We start from the raw sequence: 21,897 nt of genomic DNA on the forward strand, positions 1-21,897 counted from the left end.
TTCCTGTCTTAACCGTCGAGGTTTTAAAGTTGAACATAAATGACTGTTGTCAGTTCCGAAGAGAACCGATCGTATTAGAGAAGCTCAGTCGTCTTTGATCTTAAATCCGTGACACTGTAGGCCGTATGGAACCCCAACAACAAGACACAACAGAGACTATCATTCGAAGTGCTCTAGTAGATACATCATCAACATCTGTACACGAGATATATCTTACAAAGCAATCAACACTTCAATCATGATATACTGTTATGCGCACTCAGTCAGTCAAATTCAACGTAAAACCTACCACATATGTACATCGATTTAAGTTTCTACAACACAGAACAACCAGATGAAATTAACAAAATAAATCTCAGGGTTGTAGAAATAGTAACAGCATCAGTGATATCATGAACGATTACGTACAGAAGATATGATTAAAAATATATATATGAAAATGTGGAATGATAATAAAGAATTGCAAGATAATATAGGAACTCAGGATCAAAGGGAGTACAAAGAGTGAATATGTCAGCACCACCGTGAACGATTCAAAGACATATCGCCAAAACTCTCTAATTACTGGCTATGATAAACGTGCAGTCCTTAACCAGAAAATCTAGATCTACGTACATGGCTCAGTCCAACTGACGATGAATGCGTGCACTGATATGACATTTTAACTGATCAACTCCAGCTTTATCCAAATCAACTCCAACACTATCGCACCGAGTTGGGTGGTAGTTGGGCAGACATAAAATATCCCTCAGCCATCTCAGTCAATGAACATTGACTATTTCAACAACTGATTTGTATTCTTTAACCAGTACTCCGGGTATAACCACAGCATCGCTCACTAGGTGATCACAACATACAACAAGAATGCATTGTAGGCATTTATAATCAAATACCAGTAACCCACGAATATCAATTATATTCAAAAACCACGTTTTACAATCATTAAAAAAACCGCTGCACAGTGCACTCGTTTATTAGTTGGTAAACGGACATTTCGCCTACGCCACAAGTGAGGCAAGTTAGACAAAGCCAAGCGAATTCATACACTAAGTCACCAACGATGAATCCACCATCTCGGTTTTGTGGGATATCGTATGCATGAAGCCCACATACCTAAACCAAAGTGAACGGAATGCAGTTTCAACCTAATAGTGAATATTTGGGAATACAAATACTGGATCATTAGCACATTGTAATAATTATTGAGTTTTCGAAGGTGATTAGAAAATATCACTAGAACCACTATTATCTACACATAGCAATTACATCTTAGAAAAGTAAACTAAGCAAACTAATTACCTCTCTTCTTGTCGAAACGATTGCAGAATCTGTTCAACAATCTTTAACACTTCAACAATAAACAGCTGATCTGATTCATGATCAAGAAAATATGCACTTAAAGCTGAAGTGCTACACCGAATCTACATGATAAAAGAAAACAAACAAACAGCAGATGTGATTTTAAAAAAGTGTATAAAAAATATAATGAGAAGTGTGACAGGTTTTTACTGATATAATAAATCTGTTTAACATTTTTTGTACAAATTTGTTGTTAAATGTAAAAGATCATACTTGATTAATAGTAATCAAACACACAATAAATATGATATAAAGTTTTAGAACACTGAAAAATGGAGACATTGAGTCAATTCAACAGTTTATACAACTGAACACAGAATACCGAAAATAATCACACTTACGAAAACTGATGTGACAGAGAAGAATCAAGCTTTACAGTAGAGTGTTTATCCTACCTATGATTAAGTGATCAATGAAATTTTAATCTCCAAAGTGCCTATTTTGATTACATTATGTATCCAATATTTCGGATATCAGGATGTTATCTTATTAAGAGAAAAATCTATTTTGCTGGTTAGTGGTCCTGTTATTCTAATAACAGTACATTCGTGAATCTCAACTGTTAAAAATGGGAGAATATACAGGGAAGTTTATAAATTATACTAATTACAAGCAATTCTTTGACTCGTTAATTGTTGAGGCTTATGTTGGCTTCTTATAAAATATAATTAATTAACTCACGTATGTTGGTTATTTAAATCGTCCCATTGATGTTTAGATCTGTACTCGATCAGATGTGCATTCTCTGCAGACTAATTGACAATAAATCAGTTACTTATCTCAGTTATGCATCTACTGAAATTCCTTATTTATGGCGTATTGTGGTCATTGATTTGGTGATCATAATTACATGAGTTTTTGAGTCTAGAAAAATACAAGCAATACAAGGTAATTGACTAAATTTTTCGGTATTCTGAATAACGATTTGGATAGGGGTGGATTTTGTGTAAACAATCAACCGTTGAAGTATACCACAACTATTTTACTGAGACCAGTTAAATTCATATGATAAGTCAATTTTCCAACCTCGTCAGTGATTTTAATTTAGGGTGATTCAGCAACATGTTCAATCTAACGCAATTATATTAGGATACAAACTAGTTTCCGATAAAACTATAAGGTAAGAGAAGAGACCAGTGATATATCTCTGGTTGATGGTTCATTGTACCGTTTTCTAACCTGAAGTTGCTTTTCATTTTAACAAGATCAATCAACTGAAAAGTGCTAGCGAATGATATTTCTATCTTTTCTCTAAAATTATTTTATCAATGTATAACTATAATCGTTACAGAATTTCAAGTCTATGAACTGAAGAAAACTCTTTCTGAACAATTAATGATTTTCCCAGCATTCTTTATTATCACGATGACTATAGACTTAAGTGAATTTAAAAGCTATGATCTAGATAAGAAGGATTGAAACAAAATTTTAAAATATTTCAGAATAGATGTCTAAAACGTTATTGAAGTACTGAGTATTTTAAGTTATAGACAGAAAATAAAGGTTTTCATAAGAAGTATCAGAGAATTATTTACATGCAAACCACGTATAAAGAAATGAATAATCATACACACAAACTTTCAGCAAGTTGGACTGTGACTAACAGTGCCATTCGACGATGAACGCTTTTTCTGATTTAGTCTTCAGGACAAAAATACAAAGTGAAAGATTCAGGAAGAATTTTTCAAGTAATTAAATGAAGATTAAATCGGATTTACTGCAGTGTGTATACACATTACTTTTGCACTGTATCAGCGTTAGCGATATCCAACATAAAACCAAACCAATCTGTACACCAACAATTTTTATAGTCATTTACTGTAATGTCCTTGATTGGCCTTATATTTTCGTATTTTCTAACTATGATCGTACCGTTTTTAGTAATAAAATTATTGAAAAAAAATCCTCACGAAATATTTGTTTTCTTTTAATGTAAATTATGAATGTATACAATGTAATTTTATTTAGCCTTCAGTGCTGATCGACTTGTTATTTAAGATTGCAAAAGGGTAATCTAGATGCATGATTTAATATGGCGGTTCATATTAAATAGTTATCAATAATCGAGAGCGAAAGATAAACACTAAGACTCAACGCGTTTTTTTGTGCATCCACTGGAAAAGAATATATGAGAACTACAGAAATTCGATATTTTCTGTTCGAAAGATAATTTTACAAATGAGAAAAATATATCTACACCTTAAGCATTAAAAATAACTACTACATAGAAAAAATGAATTCTTGAACATAGAAGAATTGAGAAAACTTTATTATCAGTAAGGGCATTCGTAGAGATTATAGTACTTCCAAAGTTGAATTCACGAGTCTGTCTAAACTGGACCACTACAGAAAATATGGAAGCACTGGATGAACGTTTCGTCCTTGTATGGGACTCAGCAAAGCACGATATTGTGGACTGGTTGGAGTTAGACATTAACACCGTTACATGCCAGCTCAGTGGTCTAGAGGTCAAGTGTTCTCGCGCAAGACCGAAGGTCCTGGGTTTGAGTCTCACTTGCGAAACCGTAAATGCTCACTGTTGTGGGGTCCCATACTAGGACAAAAAAGTCATCTAGTGCTTCCAGGTTTTCAATGATGATCTAGCCCAGGTCGAATCGTGAATTCAACTTGTAAAAACTGTAATAAATGAAAAAGAAATAGGTAGACAGAAATTCTTTAAAACATTTTACTAACTGTTAATTCTGTCAGACCACCGACACTGACGATTAAGCCTAAAATTAAACGATAACGATATTCTGGAAAATCCAACAATTTCGTAAAACGATGAAATGTTGAATTGGCCGAATTCCATATCATATCATCACAATCAGATCTAATAATAAATTTAACAAAAACAAAACAAAATGAAATAACAGTTACGTTCACATGGGTAGTTGGTTGATTGAAGAAAATGCAACAGCAAACGTTTTACCGAAATATCAATTCTTAGTATAAATACATTTTCTCACTATGATGTTCGAAAATAACATAAAAACTCATAATGGATATTGTTTCGGATAATAAATCACTTAAGATCAATTGTGTTAGGGTGGATACACTGATTTCTGTTCTTATTCAAAGTCTTAAGTAATAAATACATATTTGATACCATTTTAATTTCATAGACCTGTCTGAACGCTTGGATTGGTTCCCTAAACTCTTCTAGTAACCCCAGGCTAACTATACACGACAACGAGAACACGAGAGAAAAAACCCGTAATATGGAAAGAACACCTTACTCCAAGGGTCGTTTATGTGACGAAAATCTAGGGTGTTTTTAGCATTTCAGATGACCTTGGGTTTCTGAAAAGTTATGGAACCCTACTGAACACAGTAGCAAGATAGGTAATCATCCAATCAGGAATGTGACATGTGACTTTTCACTATCTAGATGTTTCTGATAAGCTTCTATTCAACGCTGAATGGACAAAATGTTTCCCAGAGTTTTCAGGGCTCCATCGGGCTTTTATCGGGGAATTTTCTGGGTATCCCCAACACAATTGGTTAATTTCACCAATCATTTAGCTATATATGATTTTCAGTGATGATGTGTTAATGTTTCTACTGATAAATATTTTTGATCTGAATGTAATGAAGAGCTAATTTTTAACCATAGATCACCATGTCAGGTTGTGTGTGTATTAGACCAAAATGAAGAGAATATCTGCTAGAAAACAGGGTGGAAAATATGCGTTTATCGGCGAGTTAATCAGATTTAAAATAGAAACAACTGGGTTTTTGAATGGAATTCAAAATGTCGTGATGGGTAACTTGTATCATACTAGGATCTTAGCATAAATCTGATAATATTTAGTTGCTAAGACAGTTACAGTCGATAAGCATGAGATACCTAGAGAATAGGAAGCTTTTAAAGGTAAGTCAAAGGTTTTGGGTATTTTTAATCAAAGAAACATCTGCATAATTATTCAGCCAACAAGCAACAAACCATGCTTCGATTCTACTCCTAAACACTACCCACAACTCCAAGCCATTTTAGGATTTCTGAGTAATAAATTATTCATCTATGTGGACCATAGTTTGACTGAATAAAAAATTGGCCTTACTTTCTCAATATCATTTAGGATTCCCTGAAGGTCGTTAGTAAACCATATCTTCAGTAAAAAGACATTTGATAATATTGTCTAAACAAGCGTTTTACAAAAATTTACATCAGAAACCATAAATCGGTATCCGATACCGTTGGAGTGATATAATATTAAACGATGAATGACACACTTACGGAAGTAACATTGAGACAGATTTGAATTATACAGAGAAGAAAATAAAAATAGTATCAAATTTAAAAGTAATAATTATATAACACTTCATAGTACCAGGTGAATTCTATGGGTAATCCAAGCAATTTAACACAGTTTTATGAACTATTACGCAGCGATAATTCTACTTTACAGAAATTCATATTGAGCCAAAAGAATTATCGTTAAAAATAACAAGTGATATGTAGAAATTACTTTGGGAAAATTTGTTTCAGTTCTTCAAAATGAGGAATGTGTTCGATAGGAGGACTGTTGAAAACAAAAAAAATAGTTAGATGTTATTATTATTTGCATGCATGAAAAACCATTTTCACATCAATGAAAAATTATTTTCAGTAGATCCTGTCAATTAATTTCTAGCTATGAAATTTTAAACAATACAGTCTAATTTTCATTTAGCAACTAAGATACACCATTCACGGTGAATTAGGTGATACATGTTATAATGTATAATGAAACAATAACAATAACATAGGCTTCATAAATGTAATTTATAAAAATATAATTTTAATAAAAACCAAGCTTATTGTCCGGTTTTTATTTCCATACTGTATAGTTCTAAATACAGTTTTTGTGAACAGCAAGATCTATATGTTGATCAAATTCAAATCAACGGTTAGTCACTATAAATATATGCTTTTATGACTCTACTTAATTTTAAAATGAGAATAGCTGAACTAATTTATTTTCTTGTTTCACTTCTTTTTAATTACTTATTAGTACTTTCTATTCGAAATTCAATTTTCCCCGACTCGATTTACCTTTTTCATTAGGAAACTTAATAGGTCGCGTCAAAAAACAAGAGTAAATAAGGCATGAGAACATGATTCACTCACTCATGATGGAGTAAATGAGCGAACACTTGACCAGCTACATCTCGTGTCCGATCGATTTTTTCAACAGCTTGTTGTGCAATGCTAGTCATCACTTCTTCAATCCTAAATATATATATGGTAAAACATTAAAAGAAACAATGTTATTGATATTGAATAATAGAATAACAAACGATTTATAAAGTAACTAAAAGTTAATGTAAATATTTTCATGAACACCTTTAAATGTTATATTATTGTTTAACGCGCTACCACTGGCTCAATATCGATTTTGTTAGTATTGTTAAATATGCATCTTGGTGATTTTGCACCAATCTTTGTTCTTGCTCTATTTAAGAGATTAAAGACTTTGAGCAATGTGACTCAGAATCATTAGTAATGGCCGAGATCTCTTAATAAACCTAATAAATTTTGTATTCCATGAATTCATGTTTTCTTGATCTATATTGTATGCTCAATCGTTTCTGATGTCATTATTAATGTGTAAGGTCATCATACGTTGCATATGACTTGTTGAATGACATTGGTGAAAGGCCATTACAAGGAGGTAGTCGAACAGAAATATTTCATTGCTCTTTATGTTTGTTTTCTAAAAGCTTATATCAGGAAGTCTACTCTTAAAAAAAGTGATTGTTCTACTGAAATGAATTAATATATAAAAACTTACATGTCTGATGTAATAAGCTCTTTGTATTGATTATTTACAAGAAACTCAATATATGAGTTCAAACATTTCATTCCAACTTCGCGAACACTATGTATGTATGCAAATAAAGAGAAAATATTAATCAGTGTATACTGTAACGATATTAACGATACTGTGAAAATGTCGAGTGAAAATAAATATCACTACATTATCTTTGTAAAGAAACAAGATAAACTTGAAAACAGATGGCCGTAGATAATATGTTTTAGTCATCAAAGAGTACAACTCGTTATAATAACTGAATCATAAACTTCAAATAACTATATATAGGATGATTGAGAAATAGTTTCTAGATTAAGGTACTTACGCATTACCTAACCATTGGTCAGTACGTGTTAACTTTACTCAAGTTATTTGTATGTCCTTATGTGCTCTGGTAAGGATGAGGGTGGGGAGAGTCCGTTCTCCCTCTCCAAATGCTCTCACATGGTCACGAATATACAGCCACTCACAAGGGAATCCTGCTCACTGCCTTATCGTGGTCGAGGTGTTGTTTACGAAGTTGAAAGGCCAAAAAAATAATGTCCAGCACTTTACCCGGATTGGTAGATATGGAGGACTCATCTAGAAGAGTTAGTTGGAAAACCCTAATTCAAAACCAATGGTGCACATTGGCTTCAGGATCCTGAAGGAACAAATGGCCTGTCAATCTATTGTTGGTAACCAGCAACCATAGGACTGCATCTCTTAACATTGCTCCACTGCCTTATGGCTTATACCTTTAAGTCAAAGGCTGAGGTGCGAACTTTAAGAAAACCACCTGCTTCTGTTTGGGGGATCCATTCGATTTGTGTGGCGCATATGTATTTGGTGCTCCCATGTACCAATGTCTATGTATTCTAACAAATATAAAAAATATTTGCATAATTATCGAAATGCATATGTATCGGTACACAATTGGAAGACAAATAAATACTGAAAGTAAAGTCAATGATAAACAAGTGATTCGGGTGTACTTTAATCAGAATAATAATAATAATAATAATAATAATAATAATAATAATAACATTTTACGTAGTCGAGACAACAGGTTATTGTTCGCCAAACAAAACCGGTTGGAGAATCTCATGCCTTCTCACATACATGACAAAAATTATAAAAACAGTATAAACTGGTGTGAAACAGCTGTTACCTTAGTTACAGCCTTCACAAAAAACAACCACAGGCCTACATTTATTGTTAGATAAAAACGAGAACAGTAAGGAAAACTTGCACTTCTATGATTATACTACTCAAGAACATGAATAGACAGTAATAAAGACAGTGGAAATACCCAGTGATCGATTTGTTGTTGCTGTTATGTGGATGTCAATTAACTATGTAAACTATTACTGGATAATTGACGTATGCGAGAACCCATTGGCCTCGTTACAGAAATTTACTACGGTTGACGGGGAGATGTCTATGGAGTTTAAATTTTAGTAGTGATTTAACTAAAAAGAATATGAACAGACGACAACAAAGTAAGAAAACGATGCACTATAACCTCATGCTCTGAAATAAACCAGATATATTTGAAACAATAATATACGATTATAATGTTTTCTTTCACAATATATTTCAGAGAGAGGGGGGACAGAAACTTTCAAATAAGGCATGCAAAATTGATAACCATACTTGACTAACGAAAACTAAGGGTAATAAAACTAAAAGCTATTTGTCATGGAGCAAATGGATTCATTAATGTTTATCGATCCCTATAATTCAAATATTGTGTTATTCCTAACACCTTTCATCCGTTGATTTTTTTTTAGTAATTTTTACGGAGCAAATGATTAATCGCTTGTTTACTAATATTAATGTCACTATTATTTCAGCAGATTTTGTTTATTCTATTCTGTATTGGTAATCACTGTATGGGCAGTCATATGAAGTGCGAAAGCATCAAATCAAAATGTACATGCGGTTAATTTCTTCACATTACCTTTGTAGTGAACGAGGACATAAGTGAGGACAATCGAATGTGTTTGAACACGAAATTACAGAACGTCTTAGCAAAATACATCATTTGCAAACTGTCAATTAATCATCTCAGACTTCATTGTTACTTAGCTTCCGCAGCAATCATTCTCTGTTCTCCTTCTCTTTCCTCCGATATTCATAACATTCTGCCGCCAGGCATTTCACTTTCGATTCATGATACATAATAATTACATCTGTAGCACACAGCACACCTTTTGTATCCATCAAAAGCGAGTAAAAGGTAAATACTAATAAGTGCTAAGAATGTATGGAGTAAATCATTTGTTGAAACATCAACAATGAACTTGAACAATATGCGTTACATAAACCCAACTGATTTATGCACCAAAAGTTATTTTGTGTAAATTAAACTCAGTGTTAGTGGACGCATGATGAAAGTGTTATAGAATATACGAACAATTTGATCACTTACAGAGAACCTACATCCCCACGTGAATCCATTGTATAATCGGATATAGATTGGAGTAAAATATAACAAGTAGATTTCAAAAGGGTAACATTTAATTCCGAGTGATGAGCCCCAAGACTTTTTATGATCCTAGAGTATGAAAAATAGAATCAAGTGCAAAATTATATTTGACCAAATGTTTAGCACAATTAGCCCGTTATCACATGAAAATAACAATAATATACGTCAATAAAATTAACTCCAACTTTAGCTTTTCAAGGGTCACCACCAGTCCTGAGTCCTGATAAAAGAGGGTTGGGCATAGTGTCAACAACACAATTCCATAGAAAACAAACTTGCTAAACAAAAATGCTAGCCACAAAAAACTATTTACACCATCTAAGCTCTGCCCTCCGAGTTCAAATATCGCCATTTAGAAGAATGCCTCATAGTGAAAGCCAAGATCACGAGGCCGATGTCTCTTTTAACAACCAGAGTAACAATTAATATAGATACATAGAATGCCCAGACAATTTACGAGACCGGGAGGACCATTTAAGTAGCTGAAGAAATCAGAAAATACAAGTTCGGGGTGCTCGGAATCGGCGAAACACATAGGATCCAAGATGGGCACAAAAGATTAGATTCAGAAGAGATATTATTGTAATCTAGTCATAAGGAAGAAAATGCTTTGCCAAAAGAAACACGAAGCACGAAATGCAGTTATAGGAATGTAATCTCATAGACCCAGGATCATTAAAGCATTCTTCAAAACAAAGAAGGAGGGAATTGCGATAGACGTTATCCAATGTTACGCACCCACCAACGATAGCAATAACGACGATAAAGATCAGTTCTACGAGAGGCTGCATTCAATCATAGCAAGGTGCCCAAGAAGGGACCTGACAATCCTGATAGGAGACCTAAATGCCAAAGTCAGAATCGACGACACCGAGTATGAAGAGATCATGGGACGACATGGACTGGGTGAATGGTGACGAATTTACAAATTTATGTGCCCACAACGAAAGTTATATGTGGCATTATATTCCCACACCAAAGACATACACAAGCTACATACGTCTCACAGAATCACGCTACAGAGAACCAAATCGACCACATTTGCACCACTCAAAAATTCAGAAGGTCAACGCAAGGGGTGAGAACCAGGAAAGAAGTTGACATAGCTTCAGATCACCACCCAGCGGTTGCCAAGATGAAACTGAAGCTAAAGAAACACTAGACAACTGGAGAAAGAGCGTTACAACGGTTTAATATCTGCGACATATTGAAAAAGTCGACCAATTCAAGATAACTCTCAGCAACAGCTTCCAAGCCGTACAAGATCTATTCAAGGAAGAGGAAGTTACTGTGGAAAACCATTGGAAAGGGATAGAAGGAGCATTAACTTCAACGTCTCAGAAAGTGCTGAGTCGAAAAAAGCATCATAAGGAATGGAAGTCTATTGAAAAACTGGACAAGATTCAAGAAAGGAAGAACAAGAAGACAGAAATTAACAACAGCCGAACAAGAACACAGAAATTCAAGGCACAGATCAAATGCACAGAAGCAAATAAGCAAGTGAAGAGCAGCATTATTTCCTTCTGTTGCAACTTTTTCCACTGTCGTTGCTTGGTTTTTCACGTATTTCCGACATAGCAAATAAACTGGTAGGGAAATACAATAAACCAGAAAGACCGGTCAAGGACAATGAAGGCACACCAATCACTGAGATTCAAGGACAGAGGAACAGGTGGGTAGAACACTTCGAGGAACTATTAAACAGACCAGGTTCACTAAACCCACCAGACATCGAGGAAGCGCACACAGACATTATTATAGCTGTCACTCCACCAATGATCGAAGAAATCAGCACGGCATTCAGACAAATTAAGAGTGGGAAAGCAGCAGGACCTGAAGCATTGAAGTCAGACAAAGAAGTAACTGCAAACATGCGCAATGTTCTATTCACGAAGATTTAGGGGAAAAACAAGTCCCACTGATAGACTTAGAAGAAGAATACTTTATCAAGACACCAAACAAAGGAAATCTGAGTAAGTGTGAGGACTACAGAGGCATCACACTACAATCGGTACAATAGAGTGTTGCTGAACCAGATGAAAGATTCAGTAGACATCCAGATTCGAGATCAACAGGTTGGATTCCCTAAGGATATATATATATCTTAGGATATTAACTTATGAGATGAATAGTTTCTTAGAACACTATTAAACTAACACTATCACATAATGTTGGCAACAAAATTTTCCTCATATAGACAACAATCATACAATTCTTAAAATTTTGTAATCTAATAGCAAACAATAAATAATTAGGAGTCTCTTCTCAAACTTACTCAACAAGAGCTTTTAATGCGGATCCGCGAGAATCAACCCAGAATTTTGTCTTTGAAGTCGATTTACAAGCACTAGTGACAGTATCCAGTAAATCAGCAACATGTCCACAATACAAACTACTCGGAGCTGCACCAATAATTTGTAAATAACCGGAAAGTTCCGATTCAGAATTAGTATTTAAATGAAGTAAAAAATTCCTGTACAATAAATCTGAAAATGAAAACAATTTACAAGTTATGAGTTTAACTAAAATACAATGCTTAGTAACTTGATTTACCTATCGATATCATTAATATATAACTCAAAAATAACATCTACGTACTCGACAAGAAATAAGGTTTAGCAGACAGATTGAACGAAGTAAATAAAAATGATACTTTTAAGTTGGGTTGAATCTATTATTCAAGTAACTATACAGTGAACTCAAAGACGAATTATTGACTAAACTAAATATATTTTGAGTTTCTAATAGTACTTTATTGAACTTGGAATTCGATATTCCACATATCCACCTAAAAAATGTAGGGTTGAGTTTGAACTTGATTTTACTTACTTCAAGTAAGATATTCTGATACCAAATAAGTATGATCTGATGAATGATCCTGAACAAATTGTGAGAGTTAACGCACGAAGTAAAACCAAGAGAAAAATATAATTTAATGGAGCACTACCATAATAAATCTTACCAAAAACTATTTATAAGTGGTAAATTACATTTGGTCAGTCCATCTGAATCCTATTTGTAGTAAACAGGATGAACTTTACAACCAATATTAGGGGTTTATCAATGGTAACAACAATCTCAGCAGTATAATAAATGTCTAGCCGATTGAAAGGATACTATCCACAAATTCAGAGTATGTGTGTGCTTAAATGAAGATTATCTACAGAGTTTGGCTCATAGACCTAAAAAAAAAACTCATCCATGGATGGACGGTACACAGATACATCAGTAGTTTGCGCTCCATCCACAAGTTTATCACCATCTAATAAACATTGTTAACCTGTAAACAAAGCACGAAGATGAGTGTATTCGCGACTAGGCATGGTAGTGTCTTCATTTGTTTTTGTGACAAGTTGTCATGTACAAAATATTATCTATACCTCGAGAGTAGTTTCAACAGATCGGAGAGTATGTATCAAAGTCAATGGTGAATGCTGATAGATAGAGAACAAATGTCCCAGTAAAAATACCATATTTAGATAAAGGCAGTTGGCCAAACAAAAATTGGTACACACTATTGAAAGGTTATTAACAGGCAGATTAACGTATAATTTATTTTACAAAATTTGTTAAAATACCTTTATAGCCTAATTTCAGTTCACCATTTCGGTTGTACAAATAAGTTGATAAAAAGTGAGGATATGCATTCACAGTAGCTTTCTGAAAATGAAGATACAATTTACTTATTGAGAAAAAACACTTCAGTTACAAAGTTAGGTTTACTTATAACAGTTAAGCCCATCATGTGACAACACACAATATAACAAAATATAGATTATTTCTTCAGAGAATAGAAAGCCATCTGTAAGTTCAGTTTGCTAATCATGTTCAAATTTTATTGAAACTGTTGAGATGTTAAAGTTATACACTTAACGAGGTAAATTGATAATGACAAAATCGAAAACTGATGTGATGTGCTACTGGAGACTGATTAGAGAAATGAACAGAACTAACTATTGTCTATCATTTTCGACCCAACCTGTGGTGATTCCTCAACTAAAGGATACACTACCTAGTTTTGCCAAATCTATGTGTATCTACGATACCAGCTGCTCCCGTGGAGAAAGCTATATTGGGTGTACGACCAGATAACTGAGTGAACAAGTTGTTACGCACCTCCATTCGTGAATAGGAAGGGGCATCGTCAAAACAATACACAGTTCTGTTCTATTACACTTGATCGATAGCAGTCGTGTAGTAGACAGAAATAGGTCATTTAAAGTGATTAATCGTATTCCTATTAGTTTACCGTATGTGGTTCGATCTCGTCTCTTACACACACCAGAAGCTATAAGAATTCGAGCTAACAATACAAGTCTTTGTATTCATAGGAAAATGGTAACACATTTATCTCTTCCTTGACCGAATTAATAAGAGAATATATTCATCATGATTTTCCATACCCTTTGTTCGTCTATTTTTTTCACTCCCACCTTTCTTTATCCAATTATCTGAGCACCTCTTAATACGCAATCTTATAGTTTTATGGATGTTATTTCGGCATCTATATTTTTCCAAGTCAGTGACCTATTTGCCATTATGAAACATTTATTTGAGCGTTTGTTATCACAACTAGTACATTTGTCATCACACTATCAATTTGCACCTTTTACTTCTTATATTTGTCTATATATATATTAAAACAAATAGTTGAGAGAAGATAAATTAAAATTATTGAACGAAAAATTGTACTTTTTTCAATTAGCTATTAAGATAACTTTTTTTATCAATAACCATTTGTTTCTATCAATATGATCAATAAGAAAAGCTTAATTGTCACAAACTGTAGAAATTTTACCGGTAAATTTGAAGGTACCTTTTATTAAAACTAAATAGTTAAAATAAAATGCCCACCCCTCCCCCTCCCACCAGAAAAAAGACAAAGAAACATGGTTACAAAGTAAAAGAAAATATTATGTTTAAGAATAATTAAGCATTAAATAACTTGATATCATAGCAAACTTTTTTCATAGTAACATTTATTAATCTTTACCTGTACTTCAGGATTTTTATGTCCGACACAATCATCCAAGAATTCACGCCAAACTTCTGACGGTACAAAAATAATATGACAAAAAAATAAAATAATAAATTTAATAGATATACACCCAATGTGCTGGATTTCGCATTTGATAGATATCTTGCACAGTATTTGGAAAGTATATTAAGGATAAGGTGGTGCATGATCATCTATACATGCTAGCAAAATTGGCAACATACGATCAATCAATAACATCTTTTTACTAGTTAAACGAATAATATGCGAGTACGTACTAGTAAAATAACTGGATCCAGTAAATACAAACGTACGCGCTATACGTCCCGTAATAATAAACTTCAAATATATTTGAAGTGTTTTATTATAACTCACCTAGAAAATACGCGTTTATGCACTCGGCCATGTACAATACTATTCGTGTGATGGTTAGAGGTACCGCCCAGCTTCTCAAACCCAAGTAGGTAAGGTGGAGTTTAGACCTATGAAATAAGTTGGGGGTTGAACGTTTGAACTGTTGAGTTTCCAATCCTACCAAGTACGTCTCAGTAAAGAATGAAATAAAATTAACTTGACTGTAAACAGAGATGTGTAATTCACTATGATGATATGGATAATGTTCTATATCTTCTAAGTAGTTTTTATTTTGAACTGAAGATATTCAGAGGACAGTGAAAACCAGGGAAAACTGTACAGCGATTTCAATGAAGTTTGGAATTTCTTAGATATGCTCACACAAGATACCATATGGTATCAAGCACAGAAACATACGGTCTCGCGACAACCAAAATACCGGAATTTAATGTACCGTACTTTCCGATTCGGCCCATTTCTCATTTGACATGATACTCCTATAATACAATCGATAAGATACTGATTCACTTCCGACTTGCTGACTCTATATTTTATTGTCGCCTATAAGAATTTATGGTAATCTATCTTAAATGTAGTCGCCAAACAAAATATGATAATTATGACCGAGCGATGTTAGTCTTGGAGACTTTTAAGTATGTCGAATGTCAAAATTCCGAAACAAATCGAAAAAAAGTTATAATAAGTATAGGAAAAACTCACCAATAATTGGATCATCATGAAACGGTAATCTGGCCATTGCACACTTCTGAATAAAATGAGCAGTTGCTTTTCGAATTAATTCACCACTTAGACCACGAAATTTGTTCGCTCTTTTAAGCTGAGTAAAAGAAAACGATAAAAGTGATAAAGCTTCTTTCATTAGTAACTAAACACAGAAATGATGAACAAATTGAACGCATAACGTATGAAATAAATATCCATACTATTCCGGAAAATGTATTACGTGAAGAAAAGTTGTGAGAGATTCATTTTTGTTTTCAAAAACAATATATTAAGAAATGGTCAACTGAGGGCGCTACTCATTCACCACACAATTATCTAAACAAAACTGCATCACTGAAAACCATAGCTATCATTATGATACAACCTTGTGTTAGGATAGTCGGAAAAAGTCCAATGGTGTCCTTGGACTTTAAATGTCGGGACCAATCGAGACTCTAGGCCGTCCGTACGTGTTTTCCGTGTCACTGTCACAGAAGCGATCGATAAATACGCTGCGTATCAAAAACCTGCAGTCACACCCGTTACAACACCTTGACAGAAGTTTTTTTCATAACCAAATTTCAGTTTACGACAAAATAATCGAGTTGAACGGAGAGACAATAGAGGATGCGTACGCTAATGTCCAGCAAAGCTCTAAACAGCCTTTAAAAAAGCGGTAACAGAATTTCGGTATTACAAACAGGATCAGTGGAAACATTTACATTAAGTTCATCAGCTAAATGGGTTTCCTATTAACAGACACTATTACCAACCAATTACATATCAGTGGTAGTAAAATACTGGATATACAGAATACTATCCGAGAAAAAAACAAGTTCGCGAAATAAAAAAGTAAAAAATTAGTCTTGCAATTCAGGATCTAAGGACAGACGAAGAGTACATTAATATGTGCGACTGTGATCGATTATTAGCCCTGTCATTCGACGCTGCTCACCGATGGTCACGATAATTGCGTATACTTTCAACCAACATGGTTCGGAATAACAGATAATGGCTTCGAGGACTGATGACATGCTTTTGGTTTGGCTGCTCCTAACCAAATCTGGAGCTCCCCTGATGCTACTGCTGGTCCCAAGCCCAGATAAAGGAGGAGGGTTGGTCATGGGGTTAGCGACCCCATCCCGTAGAAAACTAACTAACTAAAACAATGCCTACCAAAAAAAATTATTCGAACCTTCTAAACTCTGCCCTGGGAGTCAGAAGGTTTTCATTTAGAAGAACTATGACGCCTCATGATGAAAGTCGAGTTCCTTCGGAAGTCACGAGGTCGATGCCCCTTCTGACAACCAGACCAACCATTTATTTAGGTACATGGAATAGTCGTACAATGTGGGAGACCGGGAGAGTCTTCCAAATTGCTGCAGAAATGAGGAGATACAACCTAGAGGTGCTTGGGATCACTGAAACACATTGGATGCAAGTTGGACAACAACGACTAGCTTCGGCGGAGCATCTGTTATACTCCGGCCATGATGAAGAAAATGCCCCACATACACAAGGAATTGCATTGATGCTGTCCAAACAAGCACAAAATGCACTTATAGGATGGGAATCTCATGGACCAAGGATCATCGAAGCCTCATTCAAAACAAAGGACGAGGACATTACAATGAACGTCATCCAATGCTATGCGCCTACCAACAACCACAATGAAGACGCTAAAGATCAATTCTACAATAGGCTGCAGTCAATCATCGAGAAGCGCCCAACAGAGGACTTGACCATTCTCATGGGAGACCTAAATGCCAAGGTTGGAATGAACAGCACCAGATATGAAGACATTATAGTGTGGTGAACAATAACAGCGGTGGGGACAATCTAATATATCTAACACAAAATTACAGGACATGTTAATAAAATCTAGCAATCATAAAGTAAATGCTTAATTTGCAAAATGTCCACCAATTGTCTCAAAATGACTTCATTGTTCTTGCATCGTCATACAAATTGCATCCTGTTTTCATTCTTTACTGTTCGATCCTCTTGTCTCTCTGCTGCCAGACCTTCCGTTCACGACTAACAACATATACTACTTATGTCAATATAAGTAGCACACACCACAATGGGACGACATGGACTGGGAGAAAGGAACGAAAATGGTGGGAGATTTTCAAACCTATGTGCCTTCAACAAACTGGTCATAGGCGGCACTATATTCCCACATAAACGCATGTACAAAGCCACGTGGATTTCACCGGACCACACTACACAGAACCATATCGATCATAGAAGTCCAGGAGGACGATGGAGGACGTGAAAACCAAGAGTGAAGTTGATATAGCATCAGATCAACACTTGCTGGTCGCCAAGATGAGACTGAAACTCAAGATGCACTGGACAACAGGGCGGACAACATCACAAAAGTTTAATACGGCTTTTCTTCGGGATACTGACAAACTCAACAAATTCAGGATAACCCTCAGCAATAGGTCCCAGCCCTTTCATGATCTACTCAATGGAGATGGAACTACTATGGAGAGCAACTGGAAAGTGATAAAAGAGGCAATCACTTCAACATGTCATGGGGTTCCGGGCCACAAGGAATGAACCATTGTTGATACACTGGATAAGATTCGAGAAAGGAGGAACAAGAAAGAAGCAATCAATACCAGCCGAACAAGAGCAGAAAAATCCAAGGCACAAGCTGAATACAGAGAAGTAAACAAACAAGTGAAGAGGAGCATTAGAACCGACAAACGTAAATATGTGGAAGATTTAGCGATGACGGCAGAAAAGGCTGAAAGAGGAAACATAAGAACTGTATGACATAACAAAGAAACTCTCTGCAAATCACCGTAAACTAGAACGACCAGTGAAAAGCAAGGAAGGCAAGGTAATCGCAAATATTGAAGAACAACGAAACAGGTGGGTAGAATCGACCAGCCCCACTGAACCCATCCAACACCGAAGCAGCACCCACGGACCTCCCAATCGATGTTGGCCCACCAACAATTCAAGAGATCAGCATGGCCATCAGACAAATCAAGAGTGGCAAAGCAGCAGGAACAGACAACATTCCAGCAGAGGCACTGAAAGCAGACGTAGCGGTGACTGAAAGGATACTCCGAATTCTATTCAGCAAGATTTGGGATGAAGAACAAGTACCAGCAGACTGAAAAGAAGGACACCTGATCAAGATACCAAAGAAAGGCAATTTCAGCAAATGTGATAACTACAGGGGCATCACTCTTCTCTCAATACCAGGGAAAGTCTTCAACAGGGTACTGTTGAACAGAATGAAGGACACCGTAGACGCTCAATTTCAAAATAAACAGGCAGGATTCCGTAAGGATCGATCATGTACAGACCAAATCGAAACACTGCGGATCATTGTGGAACAATCAATTGAATGAAATTCATCACTCTACATCAAGTTCATCGACTACGAGAGAGCATTCGACAGCGTGGATAGGACAACACTATGGAAGCTTCTTCGACACTACGGCGTGCCCCATAAAATAGTCAATATCATACGCAATTCCTATGGTGGATTAAACAGCAAAATCGTGCATGGAGGACAACTGACAGATTCGTTCAAGGTAAGGATCAGTGTCAGGCAAGGTTGCTTACTCTCACCTTTCTTTATCCTAGTGATCAAATGGATCATGAAGACGTCAACATCTGAGGAGAAGCATGATACACAGTGGACAGCTAGAATGCAGCTGGACGATCTAGACTTCGCAGATGATCTGGCTCTTCTGTCGCACACACAACAACAAATGAAGAAGACGACCAGTGTAGCAGCAGCCTCAGCAGTAGTAAGTCTCAACATGCACAAAGGGAAAAGCAAGATTCTCCGATACAACACAACATGCAACAATCCAATCACACTTGACGGAGACGATTTGGAAGATGTAAAAACCTTCACATATCTGGGCAGAATCATTGATGAACACGGTGGATCTGATGCAGACGTGAAGGCGCGGATCAGCAAAGCAAGACCAGCATATTTATAAATGAAGAACATCTGGAACTCAAAACAACTGTCAACCAACACGAAGATCAGAATTTTCAATGCAAATGTCAAGACAGTTCAACTGTATGGGGAGGAAACTTGGAGAACTACGAAAGCCATCATCCAGAAGATACAAGTGTTTATTAACAGTTGCCTACGCAAAATACCTCGGATCTGTCGGCCAGACACTATCAGCAACAACCTACTGTGGGAGAGAACAAACCAGATCCCAGCAGAGGAAGAAATTAGGAAGAAGCGCTGGAAGTGGATAGGACACATGTTGAGGAAAGCAACCAACTGTGTCACAAGAAAAGCCCTCACTTGCAATACTCAAGGCCAAAGAACACACTACGTCGAGAAATGGAGACAGACATGCGAAGAATGAACAGCGATTGGATAGAACTAGAAAGGAAGGCCCATGACAGAGTAGGTTGGAGAATGCTGGTCGGCGGCCTATGCTCCATTGGAAGTAACAGGCGTAAGTAAGTAACGTTTATCCAAATTACTTCTATCCATCAATTCAGGCATACGTAACACATAGCCCAACCACTTCAATCGATAAGGACCAACAAACTTATCAACCAATTTACTATACTTGTCCAACACCCTACATTGAACTTCATGATTGCTCACTAAGTGGTCCCAATATTCACAGGTTATGCTTTGAAGACACTGATCGAATCCCAGTAATCGACCTGTTGTTAATAACACAAATTTACATCAGACAAACTTAAACAGAATTTCGTCAAACAATCTCCTGACTCAACTCCCATTATGTTGCGCGATAAGATGATTATCAAAAATTTCGTGACAAAAGAAGCACTGAGCGAATCTTTTCAATCATTGAAGAAGTGTTTTTCTTCCAATTTAGGATAATACAAACCTTCGCAAATAGAATTATACCCAAGTATTAATCACAAAAGTAACTTAATTTGCAACGCCACACTATTCCGGATGAATCCCTTTTAAAAGTGTTTATTTCACATTCACCTCTATTTTTAGAGATGGCTGATCAGCATACTACATTTCCCCTAAACTGTGTAGCTGATAACTTGAATGGAGTGCAACAGCTTACAGTTAATGTCTTTTTGATACTGATTTTCATCACTTGCTACGATATTATTCGGATAACAGAAATCCAAGTACTTCTATGAAGCGATTTCTATGAGCTTATGATGTCTCACGAGTTATGTACTTAATCATTCCTAGATCTATAGTGATTGTCCTATTCCATTTTAAAACCACACGAATGATTTTGAGGTTCGGTGAACAATGATTGAAAATAACGAAGATCGTGATACACTTGGGGAATCAAAGTCGGTGATCACCTGTTAATTCGTGCTCTACATAAGCTGTAAGCCCTTAAAGTCATCTAACAATCTCGGTTTTCTTTGTCCTCAATTCCTTTCTCCTGTTATCATGAGTGTTTCGAATTTTTACTCTCGAATTTAAAAAAGACACAATCTTGGGGTTACACACAATCAGTAACAAGAATAATAAAAAGTAAAGCCTGACTAAAAGTATGACCATTTGTTACTATTATTATTGCCATCATTACTATTAGCACTATTATTAGTATTTGTTACGCCCTCTACCCGATTACGGTAAGAATACGGTATACAACTATCAGCACTCGGACGTATAGAACCCCTACAGTCACAAATCAAACGAGCGAAGAAGAAAGGGAAGCGATTATCAGGTAGAAGTCAAAAATGTACAGAAGAACAGGGGTATTTACAGTTTTAGTATAAACTATAAAATCATTATAACTCAGCCTATCCGCAAGTAGGAAAGTTATACAATTGTCTAATCATGGAATGTCACGTTGATGTTCTAGAAGGTTCTGTCAGATTCTGATTGAATAGAATCTCTTCGGCTCCTTTAGAGCCCCTGGAGACTTCGTCGTACTTTTTGGGAGCCTCCCCAACAATATCATTAATATTATTATCATTGCCATTATAGTTATTACTAGCATTGTTACTAACACTACCAGTATTTAGCCACCTTACATTCAGGATATATCTTTATGTCCAAAAGATTCACATAAAAATGCAAAACAATATGTAATAAGCATCATTGAGAATGGAAATTCAACTTACTGCTGGAACAATTTCCTTAATCTTGAGTAGATTTTCCTCATTTATAACATAACTGAAAAAATAAAAGAAATAATAACAGGAGGATATGATATGTAAAAACAATAATTAAATTCAAGAATACT

The 21,897-nt window shown here is 35.5% G+C and overlaps 1 protein-coding gene across 2 annotated transcripts in view; it reads right to left on the reverse strand.

The window, feature by feature from the left end:
• MS3_00003833 (uncharacterized protein) overlaps window positions 1-21,897 on the reverse strand; it is a 48,918-nt gene that overhangs the window by 7,233 nt on the left and 19,788 nt on the right. The window contains exons 10-20 of one of the 2 annotated variants that reach the window (XM_051211693.1): window positions 21,776-21,827; window positions 15,698-15,815; window positions 14,621-14,676; window positions 13,206-13,287; window positions 11,903-12,113; window positions 9,571-9,696; window positions 7,137-7,223; window positions 6,473-6,574; window positions 5,832-5,885; window positions 4,054-4,192; window positions 1,300-1,421 (exon numbers count right to left, since the gene is read on the reverse strand). In XM_051211693.1, coding sequence (XP_051071782.1) covers window positions 1,300-1,421; window positions 4,054-4,192; window positions 5,832-5,885; window positions 6,473-6,574; window positions 7,137-7,223; window positions 9,571-9,696; window positions 11,903-12,113; window positions 13,206-13,287; window positions 14,621-14,676; window positions 15,698-15,815; window positions 21,776-21,827 — 1,149 coding nt within the window. Of the gene's footprint in view, window positions 1-1,299; window positions 1,422-4,053; window positions 4,193-5,831; window positions 5,886-6,472; window positions 6,575-7,136; window positions 8,015-9,570; window positions 9,697-11,902; window positions 13,288-14,620; window positions 14,677-15,697; window positions 15,816-21,775; window positions 21,828-21,897 lie in introns of both variants that reach the window. The other variant, XM_051211692.1, reaches the window with a different exon arrangement.

Source organism: Schistosoma haematobium, chromosome ZW, assembly GCF_000699445.3.
Source record: "Schistosoma haematobium chromosome ZW, whole genome shotgun sequence".
Lineage (NCBI taxonomy): Eukaryota > Metazoa > Platyhelminthes > Trematoda > Strigeidida > Schistosomatidae > Schistosoma > Schistosoma haematobium.